Here is a 26,243-nt window from a genome sequence, read left to right as displayed (position 1 = left end):
ATCTGTGAATTGGACCAGGGAGTCTCACCCTCTTGGACCTCTATTTTAATCTTGTATCAGCCTGTATTTATCAAGCAGCTGTTATTGCAAAAAATGCTGAGCTACCATGAGGGAGTCAGAGGAGATAATAGGGATTCCTGGCTCAAAGGGATCTCATGATCTAGCAAAGGAAATGAGAATCATGGACAGGTGAGGTTGTTGAATCATGAGAGGGAGTAGAAACCCGGCAGAGGAGTTCAGAGCTCAGAGGAGGGAGAGGGCATTTTGGGGAGGGCTCTTCAGAGGGGTCGGTTCAGCTGGGTTTTGCAGGGTAGGTAACGTCTGTGCGCAGAAGAAGAGATTAGGGCATCCCAGGAAGGAGGCAGCATGAACCAAGACTGGGAGGTCGGGCTGTGCTTGGGGCCTGTGGGCTGTGGTTTGGAGCACAGAGGCAATGGGCTTAGTCCAGAGTATGGCCCTGGAATGAATCCATCATGTGGAGATACTCCTCCTGGTCCAGCCCCTCACCCCTTGCTGCAGATAGCTGGTAGTCAGTGGCAGGTGTGTTCACTCTCTTCATCTGCTCGTTGCTGGGTTTTAAGGTGTCATTTTTCCTCTCTCAGCACCCACAGCGCTGCACGATGCCATGCTCTCCTGACTCATCACATTTTGTGACCTGCCAGGTCGCAGTCCAAGCGTGTGACACTCACACGTGGAACCCTGTGGGCTGAGGTGAAGGTGCTGGAGGTTGACAAGTCAGACTCAGCAACAGACATAAGGAGCCTTCCCGGTGGCATCTTCAGGAGGGGCTGAGGGAGACCTGGGGTTATGAGGGAATTCTACACACTCCCCCGTTGCTGCAAAATCCCTTTTAGGCATCAGAGAGGTTCCACATCTCACCTCTGTCCTGGTCCCTGTATATCCATGTCTCCTCCCCGCCCCCTCCCACCTCTGTGGTAAATCCTTGTTTCTGGCACCCCTGTAATCCGTGAATGGCACTGGATTATGAAGCTGTGTGTCTTTGGGCAAATTGCTATCTCTCTCTGGTCCTCATGTTCCCAGTCAGTACGGTGGTAGACTAGATCATTGATCACCATACCTTTGCACTCTTTTCCTGTTGTGATTTTCCATGATTCCAGGTCAGAGCCAATAGGAGTGACTTAAAAAGGGTGGAGGGCACTGGGAACCAGACAGAAGGGTCTTGAAGACTCCAAGTGAAACAGGAAGTTTTATCTCTGTGACCTCTGCCTCCTTTTTCTCTATATTTGATACCGTGTCATCCTCCACTGCTCTCAGAACAACCTGATTGTTCTTGTCTTGCCAGTGGCTAGTTAGAAAAAGAGTGAAGAGAAGGCAGACAACTGACAGGGAATGTGCATACGCTAAATGCTGGGCTGACTCCTCCAAACACTTTATCTCCCTTAATTCTCACAAGATCACAAGGCATTGCTTTCATGATTCCCATTTTCCATGTGAGGCAAGTGAAGCTTAGAGAGGTGAACTTAACTTGTGAAAGGTCACCCAGTGAAATATAGGAAGGAGCAAAGTGGTCCTAAAACTTCACTCACTGTAAGACAGAATGCTTCCTATTCCTCTCTCCCAGGGGAGATTTGCATCTTAAAAAACAAGGGCGCACCACTTAACCCTGGCAAATGACTTTATAAGAAGGGATGTATAGAGCATCTGACTCACCCAGGTGGATGCCAGCCTGGGTACTTTTATCACACCTGCAGTGTGGACTTGAGCCCTCAGTCTATTTACTCCTTTTCTCAGCCCTAATCCAGAAAACATTGGATTTGGAATCAGGAAACCAGAGCTTGAATTCATGCTCTGCCACTTACTGAGATGGAAGATCTTGGGAAAGTCCAGTCACCCTTTGGGGCCTCAGATATCTCAGGTGAAAAATGGGCATTCTTTTACCTACTGTATCCATGTGGGTTTCTCATGAGGGCTACCAAGGCAGTGAATGAAAGCTCCGAGCTTAGTGCCTTGCACATAAGTAGGCACTGGTGAAAGACCCTGTCTTCCTTCTGCATCAGTTTGTGGAATGGCGGAGAGGGGCGGGGAGAAAAACTCATTGACTGTTTGGATGTAATTTTTTTTTAAAAAGGAAAAAAGAAAAGAAACAGCAAACCCACAAAGAAACCAAGGGTGCATAGCAAAAGCTAAATGACAAAGAAAAACAGGCAAAAAAATGCAACAAGGAGGGAGGAAAATGGTTCAGAAGAGAATAGCTAGGGGTAATGAGAATCAATTCCATCAACCCTCCATCTATTTTCAAATCTAATCTGAAATGATATGCTCTTCTCTCTTGCCAATATCTCTTTTTTAAAAAAATTTAATTTTATTTACTTTTTTATACAGCAGGTCCTTATTAGTCATCAATTTTATACACATCACTGTATGCATGTCAATCCCAATCGCCCAATTCATCACACTACCACCCCCAACCCCCTGCCGCTTTCCACCCTTGGTGTCCATACGTTTTTTTCTCTACTTCTGTGTCTCAATTTCTGCTCTGCAAACAAGTTCATCTGTACCATTTTCTAGGTTCCACATATATGTGTTAATATACAATATTTGTTTTTCTCTTTCTGATTTACTTCACTCTGTATGACAGTCTCTAGATGCATCCACGTCTCTACAAATGACCCAATTTCGTTCCTTTTTATGGCTGAGTAATATTCCATTGTATATATGTACCACCTGTTCTTTATCCATTGGTCTGTTGATGGGTATTTAGGTTGCTTCCATGTCCTGGCTATTGTAAATAGTGCTGCAATGAACATTGGGGTGCATGTGTCTTTTTGAACTATGGTTTTCTCTGGATATATGCCCAGTAGTGGGATCGCTGGGTCATATGGTAATTCTTCTTTTAGTTTTTTAAAGAACCTCCATACTGTTCTCCATAGTGGCTGTATCAATTTACATTCCCACCAACAGTGCAAGAGGGTTCCCTTTTCTCCACACCCTCTCCAGCATTTGTTGTTTGTAGATTTTCTGATGATGCCCATTCTAACTGGTGTGAGGTGATACCTCATTGTAGTTTTGATTTGCATTTCTCTAATAATTAGTGATGTTGAGCAGCTTTTCATGTGCATCTTGGCCATCTGTATGTCTTCTTTGGAGAAATGTCTATTTAGGTCTTCTGCCCATTTTTGGATTGGGTTGTTTGTTTTTTTTAATACTGAGCTGCATGAGCTGTTTATATATTTTGGAGATTAATCCTTTATCCGTTGATTCATTTGCAAATATTTTCTCCCATTCTGAGGGTTGTCTTTTCATCTTGTTTATGGTTTCCTTTGCTGTGCAAAAGCTTTTAAGTTTCACTAGGTCCCATTTGTTTATTTTTGTTTTTATTTCCATTTCTCTAGGAGGTGGATCAAAAAAGATCTTGCTGTGATTTATGTCAAAGAGTGTTCTTCCTCTGTTTTCCTCTAAGAGTTTTATAGTGCCCGGTCTTACATTTAGGTCTCTAATCCATTTTGAGTTTATTTTTGTGTATGGTGTTAGGGAGTGTTCTAATTTCATTCCTTTACATGTAGCTGTCCAGTTTTCCCAGCACCACTTATTGAAGAGACTGTCTTTTCTCCATTGTATATCCTTGCCTCCTTTATCATAGATTAGTTGACCATAGGTGCGTCGGTTTATCTCTGGGCTTTCTATCTTGTTCCATTGATCTATGTTTCTGTTTTTGTGCCAGTACCATATTGTCTTGATTACTGTAGCTTTGTAGTATAGTCTGAAGTCAGGGAGTCTGATTCCTCCAGCTCCGTTTTTTCCCTTCAAGACTGCTTTGGCTATTTGGGGTCTTTTGTGTCTCCATAAAAATTTTAAGATTTTTGTTCTAGTTCTGTAAAAAATGCCATTAGTAATTTGATAGGGATTGCATTGAATCTGTAGATTGATTTGGGTAGTATAGTCATTTTCACAATATTGATTCTTCCAATCTGAGAACATGGTATCTCTCTCCATCTGTTGGTATCATCTTTAATTTCTTTCATCAGTGTCTTATAGTTTTCTTCATACACGTCTTTTGTCTCCCTAGGTAGGTTTATTCCTAGGTATTTTATTCTTTTTGTTGCAATGGTAAATGGGAGTGTTTCCTTAATTTCTCTTTCAGATTTTTCATCATTAGTGTATAGGAATGCAAGAGATTTGTGTGCATTAAATTTGTATCCTGCAACTTTAGCAGATTCATTGATTAGCTCTAGTAGTTTTCTGGTGGCATCTTTAGGATTCTCTATGTATAGCATCATGTCATCTGCAAACAGTGACAGTTTTACTTCTTCTTTTCCAATTTGTATTCCTTTTATTTCTTTTTCTTCTCTGATTGCCATGGCTAGGACTCCCAAAACTATGTTGAATAATAGTGGTGAGAGTGGACATCCTTGTCTTGTTCCTGATCTTAGAGGAAATGGTTTCAGTTTTTCACCATTGAGAGTGATGTTTGCTGTGGGTATGTCATATATGGCCTTTATTATGTTGAAGTAGGTTCCCTCTGTGCCCACTTTCTGGAGAGTTTTTATCATAAATGGGTGTTGAATTTTGTCAGAAGCTTTTTCTGCATCTATTGAGATGATCATATGGTTTTTATTCTTCAGTTTGTTAATATGGTGTATCACATTGATTGATTTGCATATATTGAAGAATCCTTGCATCCCTGGGATAAATCCCACTTGATGATGGTGTATGATCCTTTTAATGTGTTGTTGGATTCTGTTTGCTAGTATTTTGTTGAGGATTTCTGCATGTATATTCATCAGTGATATTAGTGTGTAATTTTCTTCTTTTGTAGTATCTTTGTCTGGTTTTGGTATCAGGGTGATGGTGGCCTCATAGAATGAGTTTGGGAGTGTTCCTTCCTCTGCAGTTTTTTGGAAGAGTTTGAGAAGGATGGGTTTTAGCTCTTCTCTAAATGTTTGATAGAATTCACCTGTGAAGCCATCTGGTCCTGGACTTTTGTTTGTTGGAAGATTTTTAATCACAGTTTCAATTTCATTCCTTGTGATTGGTCTGTTCATATTTTCTATTTCTTCCTGGTTCAGTCTTGGAAGCTTATACATTTCTAAGAATTTGTCCATTTCTTCCAGGTTGTCCATTTTATTGGCATAGACTTGTTTGTAGTAGTCTCTTAGGATGCTTTGTATTTCTGAGGTGTCTGTTGTAACTTCTCCTTTTTCCTTTCTGATTTTATTGACTTGAGTCCTCTCCCTCGTTTTCTTGATCATTCTGGCTAATGCTTTATCAATTTTGTTTATCTTCTCAAAGAAACAGCTTTTAGTTTTATTGATCTTTGCTATTGTTTTCTTTGTTTCTATTTCATTTATTTCTGCTCTGACATTGATGATTTCTTTCCTTCTGCTAACTTTGGGTTTTGTTTGTTCTTCTTTCTCTAGTTCCTTTAGGTGTAATGTTAGATTGTTTATTTGAGATTTTTCTTGTTTCTTTAGGTAAGCTTGTATAGCTATAAACTTCCCTCTTAAAACTGCTTTTGCTGCATCCCATAGGTTTTGGATCGTCGTGTTTTCATTGTCATTTGTCTCTAGGTATTTTTTGATTTCCTCTTTGATTTCTTCAGTGATCTCTTGGTTATTTAGTGACGTATTGTTTAGCCTCCATGTGTTTGTGTTTTTTATGTTTTTTTCCCTGTAATTGATTTCTAATCTCATAGTGTTGTGGTCAGACAAGATGCTGGATATGATTTCAATTTTCTTAAATTTACTGAGGTTTATTTTGTGACCCAAGATATGATCTATCCTGGAGAATGTTCCGTGCATACTTGAGAAGAAAGTATAATCTGCTCTTCTTGGATGCAATGTCCTATAAATATCAATTAAATCTATCTGGTCTGTTGTGTCATTTAAAGCTTGTGTTTCCTTATTACTTTTGTGTTTGGATGATCTGTCTATTGGTGTAAGTGAGGTGTTAAAGTCCCCCACTATTATTGTGTTACTGTCGATTTCCTCTTTTATAGCTGTTAGCAGTTGCCTTATGTATTGAGGTGCTCCTATGTTGGGTGCATATATATTTATAATTATTATATCTTCTTCTTGGATTGATCCCTTGATCACTATTTAGTGTCCGTCCTTGTCTCTTCTAACGTTCTTTATTTTAAAGTCTATTGTATCTGATATGAGTTTTGCTACTCCAGGTTTCTTTTGATTTCCATTTGCATGGAATATCTTTTTCCATCCCCTCACTTTCAGTCTGTATGTGTCCCTAGGTCTGAAGTGGGTCTCTTGGAGACAGCATATATACGGGGTCTTGTTTTTGTATCCATTCAGCAAGCCTGTGTCTTTTGGTTGGAGCATTTAATCCATTCACGTTTAAGGTAATTATCAATATGTATGTTCTTATGACCATTTTCTTAATTGTCTTGGGTTTGTTTTTGTAGGTCCTTTTCTTCTCTTGTGTTTCCCACTTAGAGAAGTTCCTTTAGCATTTGTTGTAGAGCTGGTTTGGTGGTGCTGAATTCTCTTAGCTTTTGCTTGTCTGTAAAGCTTTTGATTTCTACGTCAAATCTGAATGAGATCCTTTCCGGGTAGAGTAATCTTGGTTGTAGGTTCTTCCCTTTCATGACTTTAAGTGTATCATGCCACTCCCTTCTGGCTTGTAGAGTTTCTGCTGAGAAATCAACTGTTAACCATATGGGTGTTCCCTTGTATGTTACTTGTCATTTTTCCCTTGCTGCTTTCAATAATTTTTCTTTGTCTTTAATTTTTGCCATATTGATTGCTATGTGTCTTGGCGTGTTTCTCCTTGGGTTTATCCTGTATGGGACTCTCTGCGATTCCTGGACTTGGGTGGCTATTTCCTTTCCCATCTTAGGGAATTTTTCAACTATATTCTGTTTGAATATTTTCTCAGGTCCTTTCTCTCTCTCTTCTCCTTCTGGGACCCCTATAACACGAATGTTGTTGCGTTTAATGTTGTCCCAGAGGTCTCTTAGGCTGTCTTCATTTCTTTTCATTCTTTTTTCTTTATTCTGTTCTGCAGCAGTGAATTCCACCATTCTGTCTTCCAGGTCACTTATCTGTTCTTCTGCCTCAGTTATTCTGCTATTGATTCCTTCTAGTGTAGTTTTCATTTCAGTTATTGTATTGTTCATCTCTGTTTGTTTGTTCTTTAATTCTTCTAGATCTTTGTTAAACATTTCTTGCATCTACTCGATCTTTGCCTCCATTCTTTTTCCAAAGTCCTGGATCATCTTCACTATCATTTTTCTCAATTCTCTTTCTGGAAGATTGCCTATCTCCGTTTCATTTAGTGGTTTTTCTGGGGTTTTATCTTGTTCCTTCATCTGGTACATAGCCCTCTGCCTTTTCATCTTGTCTGTCTTTCTGTGAATGTCATTTTTGTTCCACAGGCTGCAGGATTGTAGTTCTTCTTGCTTCTGCTGTCTGCCCTCTCGCCAATATCTCTTAATTCTTCTCTTCCCCTCTCTTATTTAACCAGGTATAACTATATTATTTATCTCCACCATGTGGCTGGGAAAAACAGTTTTGTGTAAAAGATGCATTTCCTAAAGGAGGTGGGAATGGGCAGATTGGAGGAAAAGGCAGAGATGAACGCTGACAGATGGGGCCTGGGAAGGAGGGGGTGTGAGGTTCTCCTGGGACTTTCTCTTCCAATTGCTGCTGCAGGGCCTGGCTGTGTCACTGCCCCTGCCATCTCTCCACCTTCTGTCCCTGCCCTCCCCAGCGGGTCTCCTAAACCTAGCACCACAGTGATGCCATCATGCAGGCATTTAACCTCACCAGACATCAGGATCTCGACCTATAAAATGTCCAGCTTATAACTCTGACTGTTGGCCTCATCCAAACCTGTGATAAACGAGGAGCGTTAACTCAACTCTCTTGCATGTTCTTGTGACATCCTGTGCATACTCTCTTATGGAACCAGATGGTGATCTCTGTTGATTTCCCTTTTCTGCTCTCCTAGATTATGATTTACTTGAGGACAGGAAACTTATAAAATGTGTATCGAGTGGTATGTTTATTCAACAAGTATTTATTGAACACCTGCTGTATGCTAAGCACTGAGGATAGCAATTACCTAGACAGACACAATTCTCTGCCATGAATGAATGAATGAATAAGTGGATGAAAGAATGAGTGAATGGAAGCAAGAGGAAATGGTGCTGCTGTTGCTTAGTGGGAACAGAGGAAAATCCAGACTAGAATGGAAGGTCTTTGAAGGCAGCAATGAAATGCATCTTTTTATCCAATCTATCCACAAAACCTCACACTGTGCTTTGGAACATTTTAGACAGTCAATAAATATTTATGGTAAGGTACATTGTTGAATGATGGGAATCATGATTGTATTTGCTTTCAGGACTGGCCATGGGACTTTGCAGATTTCTAAGCACATTGCTAGGGATGACCTTATTTTCTCTCAGTTCTACATTAGATGTGATGTAAGTAGGACAGATCGTGACCACCCCCCCTCCCCACTGCCGGCCACACACACTTTTAGAAAGAAAGAAAGAAAATCATAGAAGCTTTGTGATTTGTCCTCAGGTAAACTGTCCAGTTGGTGCAGAGGTATCACACAAACCTAGGCTTCCAACTCCAAATTCAGTGTTTCTTTCACTAACCCAGGCTGTGTGATTATTGATGAAGTCAGAAACATTAGAATATATCCATCCATCCATCCATCCATCCATCCATCCATCCATCCATCTTTTCTTTTTCATTTATAGCATTTGAAGAGATTCATTAGCCTCTGAACTAGGACTTGGTCTGATTGCATGAGGGAGTCCCAAGTTGGACCTAACACTTTTTATTCTGCTAGCAGATTGTCCATAGGTATAGCATGGTAACCCCCTTTTTACTTTCCTCTCTACAAAATGCTGTCTCTCTGTGTTTCCTCTGCAATGATGAGCTTCTGTACTTTCTACTGGCATCCTCCCACTTCACTCCTCTGCACGCGTGCAACCTTCCTGCCTTCTTGTCTTTGTGCCACTCCTCCATCCGAAATACCCTTTACTACATGGGTACCTGTTGAAATTTTGTCCTTCCTTTAAGACTCCTCTCTGAATATTTTCTATATTCAGCCAGATGTTCTCTCCTCTGCTCTAAGCTTCCTGTTTTGATTTATAGCTACTTATAGCATGATTTTTTTCTGTTCCTTGGACTGAGCTCCTGAGGATAGTTTCTTTATGCCAGATCTCAGAAAAGGTTGGTTGACTAAGTGAATTTTAAGGTGAGCACATATTTGCATCTGCTACAGAGGTAATATATATTCAGTGTAGAAAATGTAGAGAAAAATGAATCATAACATGATTAAAATCATCTCTGATCCCCCCATTCTTGATGTTCCAGTGTTTTTCTTCCCAGCTGTATATGCATATACTTATCTCTAAACAGAATCATAGGGACCGTGTATTTTCTATATAAACTTCCTCTTCTGCTCCATGAGAATGCAACCTCCTTGAAAGTTAAAGTTCTGTCTTTCTCTTCATTTGCGTTCTTCAGGGTGCTTAAACTTGAGCCAGTTGTTGAATAAATTTCTGTAGAGTAGTTATACGGGCATCAAGCCGTCATTAGCTTCCTGAGTTGCCATCTCCTTTCTCTGTCTTCTGGGGATGCCCATCTGAATTCAGATATGAGGACAGCTCAGTTCAACTCACTAAAGATTTATGGAACCTTCTTCTCTGTATTCGGCTACTGTGTCAGGCATGAGGGCACACGGATGGCTCTGATGTATCCCTGCACTAGAGCCCAGTCAGCTATGTAAACAGACCATTTTAACATAGATAAATACCATGTTACAATAAGATGCTATCACCTCTGTATATGAAGTAATATGTAACAAATGGAAGTGTGGAATGCTCACTGAGGATCAAGATTAATGTTAAAAGCTAATTTGTTTGTATTATCTCATTTAATTCTCACAACAACCCTACTAAGCAGCTGCTGTTAATATTATTCTCATTTGATATATTGGGAAACAAGCATGAAGAAGCCAAAAAGCTTGTCCAAAGACATACAGCTTGAACACAGGGGAACTGGGGTTCAAAATCCAGCAGTTGGTCTCCAGTCTGTAGTCTTATGCAGCAGGCAGTATTTCCTCTTAATGGAAGCATAAAGAGGGGGTCAAGGAAGTCTTCCAGAGCGAGGGGTAGGGTTTGGTAGGAAAGGTTATACCAAGCTCTGAGAAAATGTCTTCAAAGATGTTGAAGTAAGAAACAGGATAGTGTGTGTGGAAGATTACATAAGTATTTGATCAGATTTAACATATAAGTGCAAAGAAAGGAGTGAAATAAGGTAAGGCAGGGGAGAAATGCAGGTGCCAGGCTGGTGAAATTAAGTTTTATCCTAAGGGGAATCAAGAGCCATTGAAAGGTTTTCAGCAAAGGAGTGACATGAGCATATTTATAAGTTAGACATGTAATCATGGTAGCCCTTTGAAGGATGGCTGGAAGGAAGGAAGCCTGGGGGCAAGGATAACAGTTGGGGCTACTCGGTAGTCTCCATTTGCCCCTTGAGATCCACTCTCCATGCTTTTCCCCCCTGCTGTGTGCCTTGGAAGGCTGACCCATATGATTTGCTTCACTGGAGCACCCTTGGGTGTTTGGTTGGGGTTTGCCCATGTTAGGCACCTGCAAGAGATTAGCAGGTACAAGGAGGGTGAGGTTGAAGCATTTATTACCCCATCACCTCCATGCTTGGTCATGCCTTGTCAGAGTTAGGTTATTCTGCTGGATTATACTGAGGTAGGAGATAGGTGGGCCCCAGGCTGAGCAGCTGCAGCCAGTCTCCTGCTGACACTTTGAGATAAGATACTAGCAGGTGCCTTGGGCCCTGAGTGGGTGGGTGCAAAGCGACCACAATTTCCTCATTCCTGTGGTCAAGGGGATTTCCCAGCCCAACACATGTGCAGAGAGGGTCCTCAGTCTAGGGAGGAGCCCAAGGAGCGAGGAGACACCAACCCTTAATATGTCCTGCCAACCTCCCAGAAACCTTCGCGTTGGAATCCATCATGGCTGGGAGATGTGCACACCCACCAGGAAGGACCCTGAGTCAGGCCAAATATGGGCACAAGCAAGATGATTGGCCAGAGACCACCTGGAAGACTGCCTCCCCCGTAAGCGACCTGAGTTGCCCCTATTGGGGGCAACTCACTCTGAGTTCACCTGTGTGCTCTTCCACATGCCCACTGCTTCTATTAAAGCATATATTAAATGCTTTATCTGTTTCACAATCTTGATCTCTTTGCTAAATTCTTTCTTCAAAGAAGACAAGGACTGAGGTCCTTCTTCCAGCCACCTCACCCCTGAATTCAATACTACCTGAAAGCCACAGCAGCTGACTAGCAGCCCTTTCCTAAAGCTATGGCTCTTTCAGGGTGATAGAAGCCTCCCTCCCTTTGCCCCTTCAGGCCTAGGATGGTGACAGCGCCTTGCTGTTGCCAGCTTTGAGGTGCTTCATCATTGCTTGGCCTTAACCCTGCCTGTGATGATTAATTTCATATGTCAACTTGACTGGGCTAAGGGATTTCCAGAGAGCTGGCAAAACATTACTTCTGAGCTTGTCTGTGAGGGTGTTTCTGGAAGAGATTAGCATTTGAATGCGTAGACTAAGTAAAGGATAAAGGCCTCTGTCAGTGTAGGTGGGCATCATCCAATCCCTCTAGGGCCTGAATAGAACCGAAAGGTGGAGGAAGGGGAGATTTGCTCTCTGCCTGAGCCAGGACATCCATCTGTTCCTGCCCCCTGACATTAGCCCTCTTGGTTCTCAGGCCTTTGGCTCAGACTGGGACTTACACCACTGGCTCCCCTGGTTCTCAGTCCTTTGGGTTTGGACTGGAACCACACCACTGGCTCTCCTGGGCCTGCAGCTTGAAGATGGCAGACTGTGGGACTTCATAGCCTCCATAATCATGTGAGCGAGCCCCTCATCATAAGTCTCTTTCTATATAGCTATATATGTTCTATCGCTTCTGTGTCTCTGAGAACCCTAAGACACTTCCAAAGCCTTTGTAAATGGTCCCATTATTAAACACTTCTCAGTCACCTTACTGAGTGTGTCTTCTCTTTTCTGATGAGACACTGACTGGCACAGAGCCATTTGAAGCAGTCCACAAGAGAGATGATAAAGGTTTGCGGTAAGGCAACCACTTAGAGATAACAATGTAGAGATTGATATTGTAGAGATGATAAGGAAGGGTGTGTATTTGAGATCTATTTCCCAAGCCCACTCCTCAAGGACTTACTGCGTAGAGGTGACCGCCCATGGAGGCTGGAACAGCTAATGTCAGGGGTGCGTGAAGTCAGTGTCACTACCTTTCCCAGCTCCTTCTACCTAGGCAGTGAGTTCATCTCACAGAACATCTGCTTTCCCCATCCTGGCGAGGCAAAGACCATTTGCAAACTCATCAGAAGCGCTCCCTGGCCTTACGTGAATAATCTGCAGGAGGGTCAGCTGGTGCTGTGGAATCTGAAGATGGGTTAGTTAGCCACTTGGGAGACGTTACCAAGATGGCTGGTGATCAGAAGAGCTGCTTATTTTCATAATGACCTTCAGGAATTAAATAAAAATACAATGAGTGCCATAGATTAGGGAGAACAAGCCAATTAAAACCACAACACGCCTTTGGGATTTTTTATTTCTTTTCCAGGAGGCTGAAAGGCATCCGTGGCTGCTGAGGCAGGGTGGAGGTCTTCCCAGAATCACTGATGAAGGCTGATCCTCTTGCTTGGCTTTAGCGGCCAGCGGAGGGGATTTGAGCCTATTGAATATTTCACGAGTTGCAGCCCATGTGGGGAGAACAGTGAAAGGTGAAGAGGCAATCCCTGGGTTTCTTTACGATTCCAATATTAAACTAAGCTCTTCGGGGTGGGAGGGGGGCAGGCATTGGAGTCAGTCTACCGCCGGAAGGCATGGTACACCAATTCTCCCACTTTAATATCTGCTGTTTCATTTTATATTCATCATGTCAGCATAATCTGCCTTTATGGGAATCATCTTTGTTACCAACCAAATGCGTTTAGTCTGCCTTTTGCTTTAAGTTTGATCGTAATATGACTTGAAGACTTCAATGAAATGTTTATATGCAGGGGCTAGCGGAAGAGGAGAGGGAAAATGCAATTGGAAAATCAATCATCAGGGAATTTCAAGAACCTAGCCTTGGTTATGCTACTGTTTCTTTGACCTGTTTTTAATGGACCCAGGACCGGCTCTCGGAGCAAGTCTACCCGCTGATTCCCTGCTGCATGCTGAAAAATGTATACTCTGTTGCCAGACATCCAAAGCTCTTAACTCTATGTCTGAACCATATTCCCACCCTGACATTCTACTGCCCTCCTTCTTGTGCATGTGGCTTCACTGCCCTGAGATACCCAGCCACCCAGCCCATCTCTCTGCCTCCTTCTCTCCTCCAAGGGCTAACAAGATGCCCATCCTCTGCAACACTCATGTTACCACGTTTTGGGAGTGGTTCTTTGTCTCAAAGCTGGGAAAGTCCTGTCCCACCCTCGAGTTCCCAATGGACCTTTACTTTTTCTTTATTTCCCTAATGAAACTCGACACTGCTTTCATCATCTTATTATGGATATGTATAAACACTTGTGTGTATGAGTGTATATGTGTGTGTGTATTCATCATTCAGCAATCCAGTATTTTTTTAATTGATCACTTATACGTGCCGAAGTACTTGAAATGCGGCAGGAATAAGACACACGGGGTCCCTGCCATCCTGGAGAGACACGTATTAAATGCGTGTTCAAGAAAATACATGAAGTAAAATTCTAATAGTGATAAGTTCCATAGAAAGTGTTTGTAAAGGCGGTACAATAGAGAGGGCATGTGTATGGAGAGAAGTACTTTGTTATTTTTAATCTTTTTTTTTATTGAAGTATAGTTGATTTACAATGTCATGTTAGTTTCATGTCTACAGCACAGTGATTCAGTTTTATTATATATTTTTCAGATTCTTTTCCCTTATAGGTTATTACAAAACATTGAGTATATTTCCCTGTGCTATACAGTAAGTCCTTGTTGTGTATCTATTTTATATATAGTAGTGTGTATATGTTAATCCTAAACTCCTAATTTATCCCTCCCCCTCTTCCACTTTGGTAACCATAGTTTGTTTTCTATATCTATGGATCTATTTCTGTTTTGTAAGTAAGTTAATTTGTATCTTTTTTTAATTTTAGATTCCATATATAAGCAATGCTGTATGATATTTGTCTTTGGCTTACTTCAATTAGTATGATAATTGCTATGTCCATCCATGTTGCCGCAAATGGCATTATTTCCTTCTTTTAATGGCTGAGTAATATTCCTTTGTGGATATGTACCACATCTTTTTTATCCATTCATCTATCAATGGGCATTTAGATTTCTTCCATGTCTTGGCTATTGTAAAGAGTGCTGCTATGAACATAGGGGTGCATGGATCTTTTCGAACTATAGTTTTGGAGAGGAGTACTTTACGTAAGAGTGGCATGGCCTCTCTGAGTAGGTGTCAGTTGGACTGAGAGACAAAGGCTGAGAAGAAGCCAGCTTGCAAGCTTTGGGTGGAGAGTTCCAGAGACACTGGACAGAAAGTCTGTATGTGCTGAGACAAGAGGAAGCCTGGCCTGTGTGGGGAGTAGTTGTAATTCCTGTAGAGCTGGGGCATGCGATGAGCGGATGATGCGGGGGGTGTCCTGGGTCACATTAAATGGAAAGCGTGCACCTGTGTGCACGGTGACATGGGGCAGGGGTAGAATTTCTGCTATTAAAGGACTGTGAGCTTCCCGAAGGCAAAGCTATGTCTCATTTCACTCCGGATTCCAAGCTACTAAGCCACCTGCTATTGAGTAAGTCCTCAGTAAGGTGTGTTGAGTGCCTAAACAAAGAAACACATGAATAAATGAATGAAGGACAGAACAAATGACCAAGACCTTCTGCTTCCGCTGAGGCAATTTTCCCTCTGAGGTTTCATGCCCCTTCTCCCTTCCCAACAGTAGTTTTTTGTGTTTTTTTTTCCCTCTTTGTAATAGAGTAAGGCCAGAGCTGTTCTCTGTGAGTCAATATTTACTGTGTTTCACACACTGTTATTATCATTTAACGTTTACTGTCTGCTGACTGTGCACTCATCGCCGTAGCAAACAAAGAGCTCAATTGGTTCATGGGCTAATTTAGTCAAGGAAAAGGAGATGTTATAAGAGCAACTGGCATAGTAGAAATTATATAGAGTGGAAATCCACTGGGTCCAGCTGGGTACCAGCTCACCAGTGACCTTAAGCAAGTGACTAACCCTGCGTGGCCCTCTGTTTTCTAATCTGAACACGGGGATGGCAAGCTCCTTTAATGGTGGGGTTTCAGGCACGGGTGGGGAGAGCTCCAGAAGTAAGGGGTGCAGATTTCAGGAAGGATTCCTCCGCTTCCTCTGCCTGCTCCTGTCCCAGGCTGTGTCAACCAGATGTGGCCTGCCTTGGGGCTCTCTGCCGGTGCTATTGCAGGGACTCTGAACACAGTCAGTGCCTGCCCAGCTGACAGCACACAGACCCTCCTTCTTGAGCTGCTTAATGAGAGACAACAATTTCCAGAGGCAAATCCCAGCGCTGGGTTCCCTGGACATCTGGTTCTGGCTTTGATGCACAGAGAGAAAAATGAGCAAGGCACTGAGCAAGGCCATTCACCATAATGTCTTCACGTTGCCTTGGCCCAGCTGGCCGGCTGCCAGAGAAGCTGCTTCCACGTCCTCCGATGCTGAGGCTGGGAGGCTGGGGAGAGAAGGTGCTGGGGAGAGATGTGCTTCATAGACTAGGCTCCCAGCCATTCTCCTCCCCGGGGCCACACAGGGTGCTCTGGGGGCCCTTTGGGGCCTAAGTTCTAGGAGCCGATGTACTCCTGAGATGATCTCCAGCCCTGTTCCACTCTTACTGCAACAAGGGAAGCCCAAGCAGCTTTTCACTTGCACTAATAACTTACTATATTCCAGCCACTTTGCCTTTGCCTTGGGATGAGGTGGGAGGCTGTTGGTTTAGAGCAGAGTGGTGACGTGAGCTGACTTATGCTGTGGCAGGATTCTTCTGGCTTCTGGTGGAATATAGACAGAAGAGGCAAGGGTGGAAGAAAAGAGTCAAGTTAAGGAGCCCTTGCAGTAAGCCAGGCAAGAGAGGAGGTTGTCTTGGCCCAGGTGGCTTGCAGTAGAGGAGCTGAGAAGGGTTGCATTTCGGATGCCTTTTGAAGGATTTCCTGATGGACTGGATAAAGAGTGGGAGAGAAAGCAGGCAATCAAGAATGTCTCAAGAGCGTCTGAAGGGTGAATTAGATCCTGTCCCTATTAATAATAATAATGATAATAAATATTAATAGCTAACTTTTTATAGCACATATTAAGTGCCAGATGCTCTTCCCCGAAGGACTTTTGATTGTGAAACTGAAGGAGTTAGAGTCTACTGGGAATGGACCATATAAGAATAATTCAGTAGAATTTGGTGAGCAAATATCATCATCTCATCTCAAGGTGACTCTTTTATTCAGTGTCACCAGGTGTGATGGGGGCTGCCGTGGGCATGGGGTGAGCTGACTAGAGAAGAAGTTCTAACTCGTCTTCCTCATCAATCCTCCTCAAGCTCATGTCTGTGTGCATGTACATGAGGTCTTTGGGGACTGTAGAAATACTGTCTCTAGGTCACTTCTATAGCTTCGTCCAGAGGTCCAAGCGTCAGACACTATTAAGGCCACTTGTCTATTGATGGATTGATTGCCTCTGTTTCCTACAGTAACTCTCACTTGAGGAAAGATCTGATAATTCACCAACCCCATCACCCTTCCCCTTTATTCACAGGACACACTGATAGGCCTTGTCCTTCAAACTATTTTCAGGGACACATCCCTTTAGCAGATAGCACTAGGAAAAGATTGTATGATCCCACTGCAAGGACGCTTTTGGTACTGTATGCTCTCACCCTTCTTAATAAGAAGCTATATTGGTACAATTACATTGACTGGAAGTACTATTAAAGTGATACTTATTATTTTGTATTTTCAGAGGGAAAAACAGCACAGAGGCAAGAGTTAGGAAGTTCAAGTCAGGTGACCTTACAATTGACTAGAAAGTCCTAACTTCCCATTGGTTATATGAGAACATTGAAGTAGGAAAGAGGGTTTTCAAGTATTTTTAAGCCATGGAAACCTTTGTGCCAGTACTTCCTTGCTTGAGAGTACAGTATATACAATATGAGGGAAAAAATGGAGTGGCTCTGACTGAAGCAGGAGAAATGGCTCAGAACAACCCACTTACCAAGCTCCTTTCCCTTAAGGGGTGATGCTGAGGTATCTCAGCTGGGCCAGATGTTCTTTTGGGCCTTGCCGGCTCTGAGGTTCTGCATTTGTGCCACGAGCATTTCCAGCTCAGCTTCTGAAGAGTTCACACTCTGAGCTCCCATTCTTCAGAGGTGTCCTCCCTTCACCTTCTTGTAGTTCTGTGGCCCCAGAAGAACGTAAGCACAGTCACCTCTTGCTTAGTTCGCCTCCACTGTGGGAGTAGAATGAACTACCTTGTCACGCATGCTGGTACCAAAAGGGCACCAGGCAGACCTGGGTTCGAATCCTGCCTCTGCCACTCTGTTGCTTGGGGATAACCTTGGCTACAGTCGACTCATCTGTAAGTGGAAGTGATGGTCTCTGGCTCAGAGATGCCACGTGGGGAGAGGCAACCTGGTACAGGTAGGTGCCTTCAGAGCTCCTGAACACACGTGGCCCCTCTCCTCCGCGGAGCGCCGAGGCCAGGCCTGCCGCTCACCCAGCACCTTGGGTCTTGTCTTGCAGAGATGTCAGGCACGGCAGCGGACATCTCGCTGGTGCACTGGAGACAGCAGTGGCTGGAGAACGGCACCCTGTACTTCCACGTCTCCATGAGCAGCTCCGGGCAGCTGGCCCGGGCCACTGCCCCCACCCTCCAGGAGCCCTCGGAGATTGTAGAGGAGCAGATGCACGTCCTCCACATCTCTGTGATGGTGAGTGAGTGGGAACGCACTTGGGGCTTTGGGGGGTGGCTAAAGGGAAGGGCGAGTGGAGAGACCGCGGCAGGAGGCAGGGGATTGCCAGCAGGTGGAGGGAAGGAGCTGGCCAAGTGCGAGAGGTTAGAATGATAAACAGAAGGTCGGATGGATCCCGTGGTGTCACTTGGACTGATGCATACTCGTCCATCATCTGTCAGCTGTGACAAACTAATTGTGCTTCAGAGGAGAAAATAAAGGGTCTCCAACTCCTTGGCCTTTTGGCCGACATCTCTGGGAATAGCTGTTTAACATCTGTCACGTGCTTGACCTGCTTTGCCGAGGGCTGAGGTTCAGCGCTCCACAACCGGCCGTTCCAAGAATGACTGAACAAACAAAATTGGAATGGGGCTGCCCTTTCCCAAGTGCCCTTGAAGTGCCAGGTGCTTTAACTCACAACAGCCCCTGCAGTGTAGACCGTGCATGGTGGTCCCTGGAGCTGGACTGGGCAGAGCCGGGGCTGTCACACACCAAAGCCCCCTCCATTACCCTCACTTTATAGCTGTGAATACTGAGTCAGAGGGGTAGAGAAACTTACCCAAGGTCACATAGCTAGGAAGAGACGGAGCTGCTCTTGGGTATTTGAACCCATGTGTATCTGGCTACAAAAACTGAACTATGTCCTCTACACTCTCTCTCTCTCAATGTAAGAATGTTTTGACTATCCACCATATGTGAAGCACTGCACCAGGCACATTCATGGACGTGATTTCATTGCATTTTCACCAAGAAGTCAGGCATGTCACTTCCATGTTAGAGATGAAGTTATGGACACAGAGAGATCTGTTGTCTGTTGGCCCCAGGATCTGGAACACTCTGAGGCTGCTGCCTCCTCAGAAAAGGATGCTAGGACAGAAATCGCCTGAATGGTAGTCTAAAGTGTATGTAGATTCACATTAATGATGTATTAGAAAAGCTGTAATTAATGGCTTTGCATAGTAGATAGAAAACAATGCAATGTGCAGAATGTACAGGGTCTAATTGGCTCAAGAAGAGATCAGATAATAGCTACAGCTGACCTCACTCTAGTGCTTTTCACTCCTGAAGCCGTGCTTACGTTATTTTCCCCTTTTTACCTTTAGCACAGCTCTGCCAGATGCAAGAGGGTAGGAAAAGTTATTCCCAACCTATGTGTGAGGAAGGTAGGGCTCAGAGAGGTAGAGTGATTGACCTAAGGCCACTCAGCAAAAGAGGGCTATAACCCAGCCCTTCATTTTTTCCTTCCATTCAATAGTCAACAGTACTTACCAAGAGCCTACAGTGGAGCAGATCTTGCCTTTTGGGCTCTGTTCTCCCAGTCCCTCTTCAACCTGCACTGTGCATTAGACATTCTCATTAGGGCTGAGTAAGTGCTTGGAAGTTTTCTCTTTTTGGAAAAGCACACACACACCCCAGCCAGACAGCCACGTTAAATTTGGACCTAACGTATGCTCATCACGTGGGGGAACAAATCAAGGCCTTTGTGTTATTCACGGAATGAGTGTGATAGACTTTTCCCATTTTTATATTTAGCGAGTGATGCAGCCACGTGCCAAGCCAAGTGGGTGCCTGCATGCTAAGTTCGGGTTGCAAGTTTGTAAGCACCCTCTCAGGGTACTTGCTGAGTTCCTCAAGCGGCCTGGGGCTGATGGGCGTGACGGCTCTTCTTTTAGTGTCTGAGTGAGACTCGGTTTGAACTAATATTTATTAAGCATTTTTTGTTCGGCATGGCGTTTACTCACCTCCGTCATTCCCATAACCCAGTGGCCTAGACAGTATTATCTCAATGATCAGTGAGTCCTGCATGGGCTTTCTCTGCTTCCATGCCCAGTGTTAGTGTTGGTTAAATCAGACCCCTCCCCAAAGACTAAAGGCGTTTCTCACTTTTTTCTGCTCAGTGAGTTTAGCTTGGAAAGAAGAACTCACTAAGACCCAGATGTCGCTCCAGTTCCCTGTAATTCAGGATGTGGCTGGTGGAGTAGGTCGCGTGGAGGTTGCCAGTCTCTAGACCCTCCCTGCCCGCAAGCTGGAGTGGCCCAAGGCTACCACCCTGTGGTCCCGCCCATTCTTTCCCCCTTCAGTGCTACCAGATCTTTATCTTTCCTGTCCTCCCCTTACCCTCAGCAGACAGTCCTGTCCAGGAAGCATTGGTCCCCTTTGCATCTGTTGATGGCAGCCCAGCCTCTCAGAGGTGGGACATGCCTCAGAGAACCCTGCCCTCTACACAGAGGTAGGAAGACATGGTTATAAGCATAGACACCTGAGCCCGAGTCCCTGGGTTTAAAGTTTCACTCTGCCACTTAGCACTCTGGGTGATGTTGGGCAAAGTATTTAACCCCTCTATGCCATGTTTTGTCATCTATAAAAATGAGGATTATACTAATACTTACTGTATATCAGAGCACTTGTATCAGAGGAGCTTGGCATACAAGGGCATTAGCTTTTATTATTGGGCACACTTTTATTATGGAGACGTGCTGATGTATTATACCCATTCATTTCATAGATGGATAAACTGAGGTCCAAATACAGACTAGGGCTTGTCCAGGACCCCCAGCCAGACAGCGGGGCTTGGCCTGGAGGACAGACCTCTCCGTGCCTCAGACTCTGTCCTTGCCATTCTGGCCACAGATAATTCAGCAAGAACAAAAAGAGCGTTTGGTTCTCCCCACTCCCACCTTACCAATCTTTTTAATTTTTAAAACAAATCTTGAATCTTAGATTTTTAAATCCCAAACATTTAAAATGGCATTCATGGTGGCTGGGACCTGCCTTCCCATTTCACAGATGAAAAATCTGAGATTCAGTGAGTTTAACTGACTTGCCAAAGGCTGCGTGGCTAACAGGAAAGCACTTCTGGGCCCAGGCTTTTCCAAGATTCCAAACTCATGTCACGGGGCTACTGAGGACACCATGACTCTCCCTCTGTCAAACTTTGCGTTGTTATCATCTTCAGTGAAGATCTGAGATGGTTTGTGAGAAGACCAAATCATCCAGTCAGATCTCAAAGAAACCTGGAGGTCAGAGTCAATGTTTTCCATCCGCTTTCCTCAGCATAAACATCCTGCCCACCCACGCAGGGCAGCCGGTTCCAGCTCAGTCACTGGAATCTGCTACAGTCCATGCCTGCTGGAGTGGAACCAGCATGCCCTTTTGGGCTTGTTAAGCCCTGAGTTGAGCATCTACTTTATCCCAGAAGGTTGCATCATCTGACTATTAATATCCCAAGAGTCAGGCAACAAAGAGGTGCACTCGGTGAAACCCTGGGCAGAGGAAGAAAGTAGAGGGTCATTCATCTAGTCTGCAGCCCCAACTTCAGCTACTCTGAGCAGTCGCATGCCTGCCTCAGCCATGCGGGGGGCACAATGGATGCAGAGAACAGAGCAGAGGTTCGGAAGGCATGGTCTTTCTTGCTTCCTGCTTCCTGATGGTTTTACTCTTGGGAGTTCCATCACCTCTTTGAGTCTCAGTTTATCTATAAAACAACTGATCTTGCCAGTCTCACAGGGTTATTGAGAAGAGTGGAAGAAATATATAAATCGTACCTAATATCTAGTCTGGCACATTGTGGGTATACAATAAATGTGGCTATTACTACTACCGGTGCAGCAATTTTAAAGGACTCTAATGTAGGAGTAAGGAGACATTGGACTGAGTCTTCTTTTTGCTGCTATCTTGCTATCTGATCTAGAGAAATATTCACAATACCTGACATTTACTGAGTATTCACTACATTCCAGCTAGTGTTCCAAATTTTGTTTTACATGCATTATTAAATTTAAGCCTTACAACGGATCTTAAGGTGGATACTATTGTTATGTTTATTTCATAGATGTGGAACCTGAGATGTTAATAATATCAATAGCTATTGGTGTGAGTTGGTCAAGGTTAAATGGTAAAACCAATATTTAGTTCTACAGAGGCAGACTCCAGATCCTCTGCCCTTAATCTGTAAAGCAGACCATCATTTTTCTTCTCCCTGAATTAGTTGCTGACTTAAATTATAAGATGTTATGGACAAATTAATACAAAGACTCCCACCTCATGTGGAATCTATGGGTGTGTTAAGAGGGGTTATGACTTGGGAGTCAACTCCAATGTTAAACAGTATCTCTGTTGCTGGCTTTATGACCTTGGCCAAATCAACCTCATCATCCGTAAAATAGCAATAATATTTCCTAATTCTCAGATTTTTTTCTAACTGCTGAATGAGGTCACACACGCATAATAAAAACAATGGCTACCCTCACTGAGGACTTTCTGTATGCCAGGCACAATCTAGGTGTGGTACATGCAGCATTCCACTTAATTGTTCTGGTTCCTCTATAAGATAGATACTGCTCCTGTCCCTCATTTACAGATGAGGAACCTGGGAGTTAGTGAGATTTTATAACCTGCTGAAGTTCACATCACCAATGAGTACCAAAGCTGGGATTCCAACTCCAGTCTGCACAAATTAATAAGAATCTTTGCTCTTGGGCGTGATTCTGCATGGTGCAGTGCCTGAAATTCAGTAAGTGCTCACAAAGTGGTAGCTGTCATTAAAATGTTAGCTGTAGTGACAACAGTGACGAATATTGCTGCCACAATGTTTTGAGCAAAGGGATGAAAGGAAATGTTTGATTTGATGTGTGAGAAGAGAAGACCTTTGAGGACATGTTTCTTTCAAAGGGACCATCCCACAGAAAATGCCACAGATTTGTACTGGTGGGCCCCAGTGAGGAGGGCTTACAAAGGACCAAGCTTCCAAAGTGTTTGAGCTCTCCAGAAATGGAGGGGACTGAGTCAGAGGGTAGTGAGGTCCTTGTCTTTGAGGGTATGCAAGCAAAGGCTAGAAGCCGTATTTGTCAGGATTTTGAGAGGAATAATAGTTAAATTAGATGACTATTGTAGTTCCTTCAAACTTGAAGATCTATGATTCTATGGCATAATATATAGAAAAACACTTTGAGGATTATAAACTGCCCCATAAATCTAAGAAATTATTATTACCATTCTCAATCAGTAGCTTTGTTTAAAGGATCTGTGTGATATGGGGATAGTACATTTTAAAGCTTTCTGTGAAAAATGGCTTTAGATCATTTCCCCAGTCATTGCATTTATTCATTCACAGCATATCATGCATTCCTTAGTTTATTGATTTAATCACTCAATCATGCAATGCTTTACTTGCCCACTAAACCCAACAATGAAAATCCTATCTGGTAGAAAAAAAGAAAAAAAACCAAAAGGCTCTAAAAAATCAACCACAGGGTCAGAACAAGCCAACTCTGTGGGATTTGATCTTTAAAAGGGGTCTTACGTTTTAAGTTGTATTCATGAAAAACCAGTTTTTTGAGCAACTAGTTTTAGAAGGTTCTAGGTGAGACTTGAAATATTGTGTTTACTTTTGGGGATCATATGTTAAGATAAACAATAACTGAGTAGAAAATGTATGAGGAAATAAGACAGCGAAGAGTCTTAAAATAATAATGCTAACAAGCACTGTTATAATGCTTAGTTAGTGTTATAGCCATTGACAGATTGTTAACTCATTTAATCCTTCCGATAATCCTAAATCAATAGATGTCATTATTACTCCTGTTCTACTTTTGAGAACATGTAGGCATAGAGAATATAACTACCATGCAAGAACTGTGGACCTGGTAGCCCAAGGTTCGTAACTGACTTACCGGCCATGTGACTTGGGCATGTTCCTTCCCTCTGCTTCTTCCATTTCCTCATCTACAATGGAGTGAGGATGGAAATACCTGCCAAAGGATGCTGTTGTGAGGATCACCTAAGATGATACACATAAAGCACATATGCTAGAGCCTGACACAGAGTCAGGTCGTCATAAGTGTTAAGACTCTGCTATTTACAAGTATATGTTTCCTAGGGCTGTCATGACAATGTACCATAAACTGAGTGACTTAAACAACAGAAATTTACTGCCTCACCGTCCTGTAGACTAGAAATCTGAGATCAAGCTGTGGGCAGGCCAAGATGTGGATCTGTTCCAGACCTCTCCCCTAGCTTCTTATAGCACCTGGGCTTTTGTGGCAAGATAACTCTGTTCTTCCTGGCATTCTCCCTGTGTGGGTGTCTATCTCTGTGTCCAAATTTTCTCCTTTTTATAGGACACTGGTTACATTGGATTGAGGCCCACCGTAATGACACCATCATAACTTGATTACCTCTATATGTAAAGATCCAGTCTCCATGTAAGGTCACATTCTGAGGTACTGGGGATTTGGAGTCCAACATATCTTTTTGGTGGGGACACAATTCAAGAAATAACAATAAGTGCTATTGCTGTGTTATTTATAAGTGATATTAATGAAGGATGCCCAGGGCAACCAAGGTGGGAGAACCCAAAGCCTTTCAGAGTGAAGGCAGAGTAGAAGGGGAAACATCATGACTAAGAGGAATATTTTTAAAAAGATGACAGCAAAAATCCAGTGGTAGGAAAATCATGTGATACACATAGCACAAAAAACTCTGGCCTGGGACTCAGCTGTCCCTGCCCTGCCCCTCATGTGCTCTATGACCTTGAGCAGGTCACATTCCCTTCTTAGCCTTAGTATCCCCATCTGTAAGTTGAGATCCTCAAGCTTATAACTGTTGCCAAGACATGATGAAGTTTGGAAGTACAAATATCCCAAGTACATTTTTATATGTGAGCCATACCTCGTGAATCCCATTTACTTTTTTTTTCCCCCCAGAAAGTGAAATTTTTAAAATCACAAATACATTTTTTTTAGTTTTAAAAAATGTAAATCATATGTACCTTGAAGCTTGGCCATGGCTTGCCTCAACAACAAGGATTAACTAAAAGCCCACAGGGTCTCTAGCTAGGCTAATGGGAAGATTAGGAGAATAAGCCATAGCTTCTGTCCTAAAGGAAATATGGCTTATCTCCCACAACATTTAGGGATGCAGCTTAGGGAAGTATTGATGGAATGAGCCTGAGGTGGTGTCAGGAGGCCTGGTTTCCAGTTAAAACTATACCTCGTACCAGCTGCAGAGATTTGGACAAACCTTCACCTCTCTGAGCTTCTCGATTGGTCATCTGCCAAATGGAAATAAAATTAGAATCATAACATTGAACTGAGATAATGCACATGAAAGCATTTGGCTAGGTTTCCCCCCAAAGAAGTAGAACTATACAGTTTGGTTGGAAGGTTGGAGCTGAAAACACCTTAGACCTTGCAGAATCCAATTCTTGAGATGTCAGCTTTTGCTTGCTTTTTCTGTGAGCAGATTACTCTGAACCTCAGTGACTGACCAAACAATGCTTTATTTCTCATGCACGTTACGTGTCAGCAGCTGCAGTCACGGTGGCCCAGATCTGCTTGTCTTCTCGTGCTGGGACTGTGGCTGAAGGGGAGCCCCAGTCTGAGACGTTTGGTTTTCATGGCAATGAGCAAGACAGCAGGCAGAAATCTAGGATGGCTCTTAAACCAAATGCTTAGACATGGGTTCTCTCAGATTCTGTGGGCCAGAGCATATCGTGTGGCCAAGCCAGTGGCAGGGGTGTACGGTCCTATGTGGAGAATGGGCATGTGAACAATTGCAGATAGCATTTAGATGAGACCACGCCTCATTTTACAGATGGAGGAAAATGAGGCCAGAAAATGGACATTCTCCATCCCTACTCCATTCGTCTGGGCCAGCAATCAAGCCCAGCTGGAGAAGGCTGACAAAGGCATCCTGGATATGCATCTCAGGAAGGGGGCCTGGAGGCAGTTCCTTTGAGCCTTCTGGTCAAAAAGAAATGCAAGATGGGAATGTATATAAGAAAAAAAATCTGCATAATGGCGGGGGGGGCAAAGAGATAGGAAAAACAGACATCCACCAGTATTTATTGAGCAACTGTTGTACACTAGATGTGTAGAAACTACCAGCGGCAGAGAGAAATAAAAGGAAACAGAAAAAGGGAGCCAAGGACAATGAGAGAGATGTAGAAAAATAAAGGGAAATTGGCAGGAACAGACAGAAGAGGATTTAGCAATAGAAGCAGAGGCGGGGAAAGAGGAAACAGAATAAAAGACATGGAGGAAACCACACAGAGACAAGTAAACAGGGAAAGAGAAACAGCAGAGTTGAGAGGGACCAGATAGATTGGGATCCCCAGAAAGAGCCTTGGAGGGTGGACTGACGGGGTGAAGGGTGGGGTGCTAGGAGCGAGGAGGAGGCTGAAGTCTGGAAGATGGGGCAACATCCAGCAGAGACAGGGAGGGTCTGAGGTGGGGCTTCGGGACCAGCAGATCTGAGAAGAGGCCGCGGAGGTTGAGGT

General features: G+C 43.5%; 1 protein-coding gene across 3 annotated transcripts in view; it reads left to right on the top strand.

Annotated features, from left to right (window-relative positions):
* The window catches only part of ASTN2 (astrotactin 2), a 913,616-nt gene that overhangs the window by 126,082 nt on the left and 761,291 nt on the right, over positions 1 to 26,243 (top strand). For all 3 annotated transcript variants that reach the window (XM_057548646.1, XM_057548645.1, XM_028165454.2), the window contains exon 2: positions 17,757 to 17,944. In XM_057548646.1, the coding sequence (XP_057404629.1) occupies positions 17,757 to 17,944 (188 nt within the window). The remainder of the gene's footprint in view (positions 1 to 17,756; positions 17,945 to 26,243) is intronic.

This window comes from Balaenoptera acutorostrata, chromosome 6, assembly GCF_949987535.1.
Source record: "Balaenoptera acutorostrata chromosome 6, mBalAcu1.1, whole genome shotgun sequence".
Lineage (NCBI taxonomy): Eukaryota > Metazoa > Chordata > Mammalia > Artiodactyla > Balaenopteridae > Balaenoptera > Balaenoptera acutorostrata.
This window is presented reverse-complemented; position numbering and strand designations above follow the sequence as displayed.